We start from the raw sequence: 11,997 nt of genomic DNA, 5'->3' as shown, positions 1-11,997 counted from the left end.
GGGGGGGGGGGGGGGGCGGAACCTGTCTGGGCAAGCTGCACATTTAAAAGGAGGCAATGAGCAGATCATGGGGAGGGGCGGGGGAGACAATAGCAGATGCTTGGGAGCCTGCGTTTGGCTGGGAGAACAGAGAAGCAGCTGGGATCAATGAGGCCGCTCTCAGCTGTTGGACTGGAGGCAGCTACAGCAGAGAAAGCCTTGGGAAGGGCAGGAGAAGACTGCACTAGTCACTGAAGGCAATGTCGTTCACCCAGAGAAGGCGATGCAGGCACAGGCAGCTCTAGGGCCTGTGGTTTAAGAGACTGCATAGATGAGAAGGCCTGAGAGGGAAGCACAGTGGGAAGGCCGAGCAGGACATGCTGGGGAGTGGAACCCAGGTTTAAAGGGACAGCTCCTGGTCTGAGGCCACAGCAACATTTGCCACAGCGACATTTTCCATGTGGGAGGGTCAAAGTGAATAGCAGTTTTCCCCCAGAGACAGATGGGGGCTACACTTGGAGATGGTGGGCAAAGCTTCATTTGAACAAAATGCGCATGTGCACACAACACTTTTTGATTTTTTTTAAAAAAAATTATTTTAATTTGGGGGGGAGTTTTAACTATTTCAGATTTTTCTGCATACGTGGGGCATCCACCAAGTTTGCAGAAAAATCTGTTTAGCTTCTGTGCGGCCCTGATCTATGGATTAAGGTATCCGCAGGTAGGGGCCACATGTCACTCTTAGTATATAGATGCAAATGTTAAGAGCACTTGTCAGTGAGATTCCACTGACAGCAGAGGCAGGTATAATGAAAGCTGGGGCTCTGCTCCTGCAAAATGTCAGTAGCCAAAAAACCCCAACAACAATTATTAAGAAGGGGGTATATTCTTGTTTTGCGTATGAACTTGCCAAATTAAGTTTGAACCTCCACGCCTGAGAGGAGATTCATGGAGAGTCTCAGTTTACTTCCACAATTAGAAAAGATACCTTTACACATTTATCCCCTATTTTGACATATTTATTGTTTTACTGTCCTTCCCCCTTAATTAAATCGAAACAACTGTTGACCTTATAACCTTAGGTTGTTATTTAGTTTTGTCTTTGCATATCTTAAAACATCTTCATCACGTTACATGTTAATTTGCTGTTCAGCCTCTGTCTATAGTTTGAACTCTACCTTCCATTCCAATGTATTTGAAAAAGTGTGCCTGCACACAAAAGCTCATACCTTGCATAAGATACAAAGGTAGAATATACAGCAGAGTCTCCAAAATGGCTCCTGCCAGTGGGTTTCCTGGTACCCTTTTGCTTCTTCAGTAAAGCATCCCTTCTCTAAAGCAAAGAGCCAATGCTGATTTTCCTCCATCTCAGTGGAGCAGGAGGAACTTTGGAAGAGCCCAGGAGGAGGCCTTTGTGTTTGTAGGGAACGCCCATCCAGAAACACCTACCTCCATTGTAGGATGATGCGTTGCACACACAACATTTATTTGATTGGCCCAAGAACCCTGTGGCAACTATTTTCTGGTTGCCTCTTTTGGCAGCCATTGGATGATGGCACCGATTCCCCATGTTCAAAATTCTAGAAGTCCCCACAGGCTCAACAGGACTGGGGACCTTGATATAGAGGGAGTTCTAATGCTGGACAGAGGTATATTAATCATTCCTTTATTTCTCTTCTTCTAGAGTTATTTAGTGAACATGACTCGCCCTGTTCATCATTGGATTGGCCTCTCGAAACATACAGGTCAGGTATGGAAATGGCAGAATGGCACAGAGTTTAAAAACCAGTGAGTAATTTTTTTCTTGATGCGCTCTCCATTTGTCTTTCAGTAACAGCATGATAAAAAGTTGAGACATCTCCCTGCCAACAAAAGTCCGCAATGGTCAAAGCAATGGTATTCCCAGTAGTCATGTATGGCTGCGAGAGTTGGACTATAAGGAAGGCCGAGCGCCGAAGAATAGAGTCTTTTGAACTATGGTGCTGGAGAAGACTCTTGAGAGTCCCTTGGACTGCAAGGAGATCAAATCAGTCAATCCTAAAAGAAATCAACCCTGACTGTTCCCTGGAAGGCCAGATAATGAAACTGAAGCTCAAATACTTTGGCCACCAAATGAGAAGGGAGCACTCACTGGAGAAGACCCTGATGCTGGGAAAGACTGAAGGTCAAAGAAGACGGGGACGGCAAAGGATGAGATGGTTAGACAGTGTCATAGATGCAACGAACCTGAAATTGAGCCAACTTCAGAGGACGGCGGAAGACCGGAAGGCCTGCCATGACCTGGTCCATGGGGTCGCGAAGAGTCGGACTCGACTGTGCAACTGAACAACAACAACAAATTTGCCTATTGAAAGGGGAATTTCTAACACATGCTTCTGGAACTGACGTACATTACACACAGATCTCCAGGTGGATCATTAGCTAAACACACCTGAAAGTCAGAAGATACATGTTTAGGGCTGCTACCCAAGTTACTGGGAACAGGGTGGGGTTTTGGCTCAGTGACAGATTACATTCACTGTATGCAAAGGGCTTGGGTTCAGTTACTCAAAACTCCCTTCAGGGGAAGGGGCCATGGCTAACAGCTGAGCACTTACTTTGAATGCAGATGGCCCTGGGTTCAGTCACTGGTAGGAATTCTCGAACACCTGCCGGTTTGGCTTGCTTTCCTTTCACTGGTGGTGATCAGGCAGTCAGTTAATTGATATGCTATTCGGCTGTTCACAACTTGTTCATGTGAATTTGCAGGAACAGGCTTCTTGCAGCTATCAGTGCTGACTCCCAGCTGAGAGATCAGCTGGAGGGGGTCTTCTGCGCTCCTGCTGGGAGAATTTTGCTCTTCTCACTTTCGTAATGAGGAGCGCAGAAAAACTGCTACGCTCCCCACCCTGCTTGGGAGGGAAAGGGAAATGAGCTCTTTCTCTGCTGACTTCTGCAATGCAGAGGTCAAATGCTGTGCTTTTGAAGAAACGAGGCTGTGGTCATATTGGAGGCTTGCTGCGATCTGGGCATGCCCCTAATTGCACTGGTTTAAAGTGTTGCGGGGCAGACTAACCAGACAGCGCACCCTGGGGCACTTTCCCCGCACACTCATCTGGTGGTCAGGCGTTCACATTACTGCGGTACCTCAACCACGGACCGCGCTGCCTGGTCATTTTTTTAAATAATGCAGGCGGGTGCATGCGCATATGAGCTCATGCACATATAGGCAGCAACTCCAAAAAAAAAAAAGCCAGTGGTGAAAACAGATCCGCATGTTCAGACTTTCCTTCCAGGTCCCTTTCGTGGCAGGAGAGTTCAGATGTCTGGGAAAGCAGAGTGGAAGTGCTGGCATCCATTAATACTGGACTTTCCCCGGTGCCTGATTACTCTGCTTCCACAGTGGGGCAACACGGGGTGGGGCACAAAAGGCAGATGTTGTTGTCTGACCGTGCTCTTTAAATCCTCAAAGGTAATGCTACTCTATCACAGCAAACTGCTTGTCTGACCATAGCCCACCTCTTTCTCTCCCTTTAGCAATGCAGAGGTCAAAAGCCTTGATTCTGTCCCAGCCCAGCTTGTAGGGAAGGGAGCTCTTCTTCCTTTCGCATCTTCACTGTGTGGCTATTTTGCTAAGAGGGAATGCAGTTCAGAGAGGACTCTCAGCTGATTTCCTGGATCAGCTGCGAAGGGGCTTTTCGCTGTTGAACAGGCTCACTGAGAGATTTACAGCATCCCTAGTTACTGGAATCTTCACAGAAAGGGTTGGTGCCACCAGACGGTTTCTGTGGATGAAAGGGATTTCTGTCTGTGGCATATGATTTCCCTGCCTCATGCGGTAGTCCAAAATGCTTCCTGAAATGCTGCTGCTGGGAGACCGGGGAGGGGTGTCCCCAAGAATAGCAAAAATCACCCCAACGTGTGTGCACAGAGACTCTCCAATGTATCCAAGTCTAAGGACTGGAAGTGCTGGGAAGAATGGTGGGTCTGAGAGCTGCAGTCCATCAGCACAGACAAAACCAAGCTAGGCAGACAGCCTGAGTGGTATAAGGCAACTTCATCACTCATCTCCTAAAAGCTAAATGAAACTCACAGATGGGCCAAACCATGTTTTATTCTGGGGCTGAAATGAATCTTCCCAAATGTTTGAGATGTGTCTTTAAGTTTTCAGCTTCCTATTTAAATTGTTAATTCAAATTTGCTCTTTGTCAAAGTTTTATCTCAGAATTCAAATGTTTTGTTCTGTGATTTCATTAGCAACTCTTGGTTATATTAGCCGGCATCAAGTGTGAAAACGTATAAGGCGTCAGCTCTCAGAATAATGTGAAATACTGAATGTCATTGTAACTTATTGGTTTTTAAAAAAATCAGCGACTTACACTTTAAAAAACCAGTCTGCTGAATAGTATTAGATGCCAACTTTCTAATTAAGTCAAATACAAAATGCTGAAGACAAGCGTTATAGCAGATGTCAAGTATACGGAACGTACTTTAGCATTTAGAGAATATCTGGAGTATATCCAACATCAAAGTATCTGGAGTATATTCAGCATTTTACAGAGAACTCTGAGGAACATTTCTGGAAGCAAATTTTGTTTCGGTGTGCATTAGGCAACCGGTTTTCAGGATCCAGATGTCTAGTTGTGGGTCACAGAGGGATCTGAAAGGTCACAGGACATGGCTAGAACAGGATAGACTCCCAGAACTTAATGAAAAATCATTATGCTTACGTCAGGCAGGGTGGAAGATGTTTGCATTTCCTGCAACTAAAATATGACCACCACACCCTTGTTGTGTGATATTAGACTTAGTGCATGCAGTTCTCTGCTATCTTGTGACCATTGTTTTTGCATATTTCTTGCAAGTGTTGATTCTTTGTCTTTTCACCATAGCAACCCACCTCTCTAAATACTGTAATTTATTTATTTATTATTTATTAATTCTCAAAACTATACACAAGTTATAAAGTACTGAGACTGATGCATGTCGTAGTGATTTCAGCTCATACTTTATTAGTCAAATGGAGAACTTGAGATAACTTGCGGGACCCACGGCCCACTTATATTCCCGTTCAAACCACACCCAACACACACACCCACTCCCGTGATAGGCTATATACAATACTACTTTCCCTCACTGGTTCCCTTTAGGATCCGGACCGGCCGATTGGTGAGTTCTAGGATCCTCTGCTTCTATTGTTGTCGGATGCGAAGCTCAGCTTGTCTGTACGGCCACGTGTGAGCTCGACCATGTGCGCAGTCTCGCTTGGAACACAACACAAGTAAAACTCAATAGAGGAAATCGCAGTGCCTGATACAGTGTACACATCAGAAAGAACAAGGAATATTCCTGGACTGTGGACCAAGCCGTCACTCAATCATAGGTGGGGTGTTGGCCAAACAGCCTTGAACAAAGCCTAAAGCTGTTGGAATTAATGGAGGTGTCCGTTAAGAATGTTCCACATGTGACAAACTCCAGCCCACCTTATGTTGATAATATGAATGTTGTCTAGTATGAACTTTTGCCCAGAAGAAGTTTGTGATCTGTCACATCAGAGAATCAGTACTGTCTCCTCGTCAAGGATGGGGAGACAGGGTGCCTCTCTCTCATATCTATATGTTGTAGACCTGACACCGCCTGACACTGATATCTCTAAAAATGTAAGCAGTGCTTGTAGGCAGAAGGGCAGCTGTAGGGCAACAGCTATCAGAAATCCTTATGCACTTAATAGAAGGAATATAGCTGCAGCTAGCTTGCAAAGCATTGCGGGGCCTCACTGTACCAAGCAGAGACATGTAAGTCAATTCAAGCTGTTATACAGAAATGGAAAAGGCCCAGACGATATGGCGCCTCCCATACCTCTAATCTATAAATGTTTAGGCTGTAGAACCTGGCACTTGGGGAGTGTCAGAGAGGAATTCGGGCAAAGGTACATCGACAAGGCAAGGCTTTCCTTTTTATATCAAGGCTGCCAGCAAAAGAGCAAAGGCTTATGGGACAAATAACCTAATAGAGAGGTATAAGCTAATTCAAACCAATACACAAAAAATACAGAAATGGCCTAGTCTCTCTTATACTTCTGCCACAGTTCACATTGTTCATGGCTTTGTCTGACATCATATCTCTATCAGAGCAGTTATTATAAATTGGAGATGCAAAATGGAGATGCTGTAGCATTCTGTGCTTTCTGAGGCTGTATTTGAAAGCACGAGTGCAAAATTTCTCTCTCACTCTGGGAGGGTGCCTTTGTCCTTCACAGAGCAAACAGATTTTGTTGCCAAACTTTCTTTAAAAGTTATAGTTTAATAAGACAGCCATCGTCTTGTTCTTGTTCAGTTGCACAGTCAAGTCCAACTCTTCGTGACCCCATGGACCACATCACGCCAGGCCCACCTTTCTTCCATCGTGCTCAGGAGTTTGCTTAATTTCATGTTCGTTGCCTCGAGAAGACTGTCTAACCATCTCATCCTTTGCCGTCCCTTTCTTCTGTTACCTTCAATCTTTCCCAACATCAGGGTCTTCTCCAGTGAGTGCTCCCTTCTCATTTGGTGTCCAAAGTACTTGAGCTTCAGTTTCATTATCTGGCCTTCCAGGGAACAGTCAGGGTTGATTTCTTTTAGGATTGACTGATTAGATCTCCTTGCAGTCCAGGGGACTCTCAAGAGTCTTCTCCAGCACCATAATTCAAAAGAATCTATTTTTCAGCACTCGGCCTTCCTTATAGTCCAACTCTCGCAGCCATACATGACTACTGGGAGTACCATTGCTTTGACCATACGGACTTTTGTTGGCAGGGTGATGTCTTTACTTTTTATTATGCTGTCTAGGTTTGCCATCGCTTTCCTCCCAAGGAGCAGGAGTCTTTTAATTTCTGTCTGCCTAGCTTAGATGAGGGCAAAAAGCTTCAATTACAGCTTCCATTGGAATAATAGTGGAGAATCACTGTTCGCTCTAAGCTGAGTTAGTGTGAGCTAGCTCACAGTTTTTTAGCCTCTGGCTCACACATTTTTGTCTTAGCTCAGGAAGGAGGGCTCCAGAGCAAACTAATTTATGCAGCAGCCAAATAGCTTGCTCACAACTTTAATGCCTGTATCTCACAAAGTAGAATTTTTGCTCACAAGACTCCACAGCTCAGAGGGAGCATCGGCAGGGACTCTGTAGCATCATGTGAGAAAAGATTAAAAAATCCACATGATATCATCTACAACTTATTACACGTGTGGAAACTACAGATGCCATTCATTGTGTATAAAAGAAATTTGACAGCATTTAGAGCAGAGTCCTGTCATGGTCTGAATGTAAAGAGAAACATCTGCTGCTCTCAACTAGCAAGTTCCAAAGGAGCATTATTAACCCATCCCAGTTTAGCTCCTTGGTTGAATTCTTGGTGCATTGTTTACTCCACTCCAGCAGATGGCACTGCAATACACACCATAATGTCAGTCAAGAGTAGGCTGGCTTCAAGGGGTTAAAAGTAAGAGATCACAGGTTGGAATGGTAAACAACAAAATACAACCGTGATATAGTAACTTTATCTTTGTATTATCAAAACTTAGTGTAACTCCCTCACCTTTTAACAATCAATGAGAGCCAGTTTGGTGTAGTGGTTAAGAGGGTGGACTCTAATCTGGGAGAACCGGGCTTGATTCCCCACTCCTCCACATGCAGCTGCTGGTGCGACCTTGGGTCAATCATAAGTTCTCTCAGAGCTGTTCTCTCCAGGGCAGTTCTTGACAGAGCTTTCTCAGCCCCACATACCTCACAGGGTGTCTGTTTTGGGGAGGGGAAGGAAAAGGAGATTGTAAACTGCTCTGAGACTCTGGTAGTGAAGGGCAGGGTATAAATTCAATCTCCTCCTCCTCCTTCTATAAATGTTTCTATTTACAAACATTCCACCAAATTTCTAAGGATGAATGCATACCAATAGATACATTAATGCAAACAGTCCTATTTTGTAATCCATTTTTCTTTTTTTCTTTTCCGTTTTATGGTTTTACATCTGCCTTGATGAAGCATTGAAACGGGGTCCGAGCTGTCCTGTTGTGGAAACCGCAGGAGGTTCTATGTAAAACTATAACATGGAAAAGAAAAAAGAAGAAAAATGGACCACAAAATAGGACTGTTTGCATTAATATGTTAGCATGCATTCATCCTTAGAAGTTTGGTGGAATGTTTGTAACTAGTTTTAGAGGGTAGCAGTGTTGATCTGCAGTAGGTCAGATTTGCAATTAAAAATATTTTTTAAAAAAAGATTTGAGTCCTGTAGCAGCTTAAGAGCCAGTTTGGTGTAGTGGTTAGAAGCGCCGACTCTAATCTGGGAGAGCCGGGTTTGATTCCCCACACCTCCGCCTGCAGCTGCTGATGTGACCTTGGGTCAGTCACAAGTTCTCTCAGAGCTGTTCTCTCATGAGCAGTCCTCGAAAGAGCTCTCTCACCCCCACCTACCTCACAGGGTATCTGTTGTGGGGAGGGAAAGGGAAAGGAGATTGTAAACCACTCTGAGATTTCTTCAGGTAGTGAAAGGCGGGGTATAAATCCAGTCTCTTCTCTCTTCTCTTCTTCTAAGAGACCCAACAAGAGTTTCAGGTTATAAGCTTTTGAGAGTCAAAGTTCCCTTAATCAAAAATGAGTAGAAATAGAGATCTCTGAGTCCTTTTATCCCAGTCAGAAGTCAGGAGGGATGCTGTCAAGAATTTCTTTGTTTTATAATTGGCAGGACTCGGAAAATAAATTTCCAGGGGAAATTACTTCACTGCTGAACTTGAATTAATCCACAAGTTCAGAACAATGGACCCCCTCGGGGCTGAATTCTTATCTCACCACAGATACTAATTTTCTCCACCCCCACCCCCAAGCATTTCCCCCTCGGTTCTAATCAAGCTGACTGCAACATGCATGGTACCTTTGCATCTGTTACAAGCATCCTTTACAACAGTGGTGGCGAACCTATGGCACGGGTGCCAGAGGTGGCACTCAGAGCCCTCTCTGTGGGCACGCGTGCCATCGCCCCAGTCAAGCCCAGACCATCATTAAAGTGTCGAATTCTCTGCCAAATAATTTTAAGTCAATGAAAGCCTTTGGGATTGCTTTCCTTACTTTGTTTGGATCATCTTAAGTTAATGTATGAGTTGTTTTTTCTAAAGTAAAACCTCAGTATTCAGGTTAAATTGCTGTGTTGGTAGTTTGCGATAAATAAGTGGGGTTTGGGTCGCAGTTTGGGCACTCGGCCTCTAAAAGGTTCGCCATCACTGCTTTACAACGTCCCTCCCATCTTCTAACTGGAATAAAAAGACTCTGCGATCTCCGTTTCTACTTGCATCTGATGAAGGGATCTTTGACTCTCAAAAGCTTGTACCCTGAAGCTCTTGTTGGTGTCTCAAGCACTACTGGACTTGAATCTAAGAGTAGGCTAGATGCCCTGGGTGCTTGGAGGACCCATGTTCAATCCTTGCTCAGCCAGCAAAGCTCGCTGAACAGCCTTGGGACAGCCTGTCTTCCTCAGCCTAACTTTCCTCACAGCATGTACCTGAAGAAGCATACATGCACACGAAAGCTTATATACCCTGAATAAAACTTTGTTGGTCTGAAAAGTGCCACTGAACTTTGTTCTGTTTCCTCACAAGATTTTTCTGAGGATAAAATGGGGAGAAAGAGAACCATATGTTTTATTCTATTTCATTGGATTTGTAACCGGCCCTCCCCGCATAGCAGGCTCAGGGCGGGTTTCATCATACACAGTAACCTATATACAATATAAAAAGAATTAAAAACAATTTTTAAAAAAACCCTCCCCAATAAAATACGCAATATTTCTATGGTACAAATTTGCTTCCCTGAGCTCCTCTGAGGAAGGGCGGGATAAGAATGCCATACTTAATAATTAAAAAAACGCTTATTTCAGGTTTCTTGTGCGAGGAGACAACATGTGTGCCTATCTAGACAACACTGGGGTGAGTAGCACCAGGTGCTCCCAAGAGAAAAATTTCCTCTGCAGTCAGCCAGATGCCTGCTCCCGGAAGAGAAAACCAAACCTTGCCAGAAGGGAGATGTGACCTACAGGGGTGGAAGAGGACTAAAGCCATCTCTTGACCAAAGCAGGTGTCACTAGTGGAACCAACTACTCTTCTTGGCTAGCACAGGTTCTCGGTCCATTGTTAACATTATTGTACCCCTTGTCATCTAGCCTTTGTCTATGACAGACATAAGAATGGGGTTGAGTACAAAACTGAGATATGAGCCAGGAAGCCCCTGGAGTTGAATCTCCCCTCTGCAATGAACCTACTAAGCAGCCTTACCGAGCTACTGTCCCATAACCTCGGTTTCTCTCCACGTGCGCACATATGCGCACATGCATACTCAACATACAGGAATAATAATCCTAGGGATTGCGAGATAATGCACATGAAGCCCTTTGACTGTTAGCTGGTACCAGCTGTAGAGATTATGATGCGTGCATCATGGAGTACAAGCCAATGAGAGTTAGGTGTGTTTGCATCCAAGTTTGAAGTGATTAGCATACCAGTGTCTAGTATACCCATTCCTAGCATACCAGCGCCTCCACACAAATCAAGTTCTCTGGAAAGGGGAAAGGAAAAAGAGAGGACAAGGTTACAACCCCAAGATTTATCCCCGTCATTCCTTCAGGAGATGAGACAGTTGCAGCTTCTTCCTCCTGCTCTTCTCCTAGGTCTAGTTGTGACCCCCGCCCCGCCCCCCGGCCTTCACAAGCAGTATGGCACCTACTTGGACACCTGTTTGTCACAGTAGGCTGGGGATGAGGTGAGAGGAATAGCACATATCCAAGCAAGGTTGGGGCAAGCCGTGGTTGCTTCATAGCTTGATATTTCACGATATTTAAGGGTCCAACAGAGATCTTCTGAGTTGTTGTCTTCAGGTTTGTCAAGAAGTAGAGGCACTTGCCTGGAGAATCCATGCGTATTTCTCCAGTACTAGAAGAGAACAGGCCTGAAAGGAAATACTTAAAGAAATGAAGAGCTGAGTGTAGAGTAGGGAATGGGAGAGGGTGGGATTTAATTCCTTTCACTGTTCAGTCATGTGTCCTCCTCACCTCCCTCACACCCACACACAAGGAAATCCCATATCACCCAGAGCTGGAGGTGAGGACAACAAGAAAACAGAAAACACCCTCCAGCAACAGGAAACGGAGAGCGTGCAAACGCCGCCGCCCCCCCAAGTTCCCTGACACTCCTTCTGTCATTTCCATTAGGCAAATATCGGGTGGCAGCAATTCACTCTTATTCCAGGTCACAGCCGGCAAATCAGTGCCGATGAGTTCATTCCACTCTAGTTCACCTATGACATTGCTATATTTTAACGTTAATTATACATGTTCTGTGTGATTAATGCTATTACTGAATTGAGGTTTGAGGGTAGTGACTCGATACAGATTGTACTTTTGTCTGTCATTGCTCGGTACACGAAAGTGGGTGTCAGAGTATGTGCTGAAGACTGTCTTACCTAACGTAAAAAGAGCTGTGCTAGATCAGACCAGTGGTCCCCTCTATTCCAGTATCCTATTTCGCACTGGGCTCCTTTTGCAGCAGGAACTCCTTTGCATATTAGGCGACACACCCCTAATGTAGTCAATCCTCCAAGAGCTTACAGTAGCCCCTGTAAGAAGTGCTCTGTAAGCTCTTGGAGGATTGGCTATATTAGGGCTGTGTCGCCTAATATGCAAAGGAGTTCCTGCTACAAAAAGAGCCCTATTTGGTGATAAGTATGTGACCCAGATGTCTAACAAAGGGATCTATAAATATAAGCTTTATTTTTTTATATATAAAAAGCATTCCTCATCAATGGATTCCAGAGAAACCAAAGAATGTTATTTACAAATCCAGACCATGGACAATTTGGATTTGGATGGACAATTTGGATGGACAATTTGGAAAACAGAAGCATGATAAAGAGTGTGAACCAAGGTGGGTGGAAAAGGCATTTTCCTGACAGGGACACTGTGCCCGTAAACAGCTGCACAATTTGCAGAAATAAATTGTGGCTATCATCTTGCAGAGAAAAGCT

At 44.6% G+C, this 11,997-nt stretch overlaps 1 protein-coding gene across 2 annotated transcripts in view; it reads left to right on the top strand.

Annotated features, from left to right (window-relative positions):
- The window catches only part of LOC107113578 (C-type lectin domain family 2 member D-like), a 37,624-nt gene extending 26,369 nt beyond the window's left edge, over positions 1-11,255 (top strand). Inside the window, exons 6-7 of one of the 2 annotated variants that reach the window (XM_015414929.1) lie at positions 1,664-1,767; positions 9,860-11,255. In XM_015414929.1, coding sequence (XP_015270415.1) covers positions 1,664-1,767; positions 9,860-10,010 — 255 coding nt within the window. In that variant the 3' untranslated portion in view covers positions 10,011-11,255. Of the gene's footprint in view, positions 1-1,663; positions 1,768-1,810; positions 1,847-9,859 lie in introns of those variants that run through there. The other variant, XM_015414936.1, reaches the window with a different exon arrangement.
- The last annotated feature ends 742 nt before the right edge of the window (positions 11,256-11,997 follow it).

The sequence above is a fragment of the Gekko japonicus genome, unplaced genomic scaffold (assembly GCF_001447785.1).
Source record: "Gekko japonicus isolate JY-2015 unplaced genomic scaffold, Gekko_japonicus_V1.1 scaffold1695, whole genome shotgun sequence".
Lineage (NCBI taxonomy): Eukaryota > Metazoa > Chordata > Lepidosauria > Squamata > Gekkonidae > Gekko > Gekko japonicus.
Note: the sequence above shows the minus strand (reverse complement) of the source record. Positions and strands in the feature narration are given on the sequence as shown.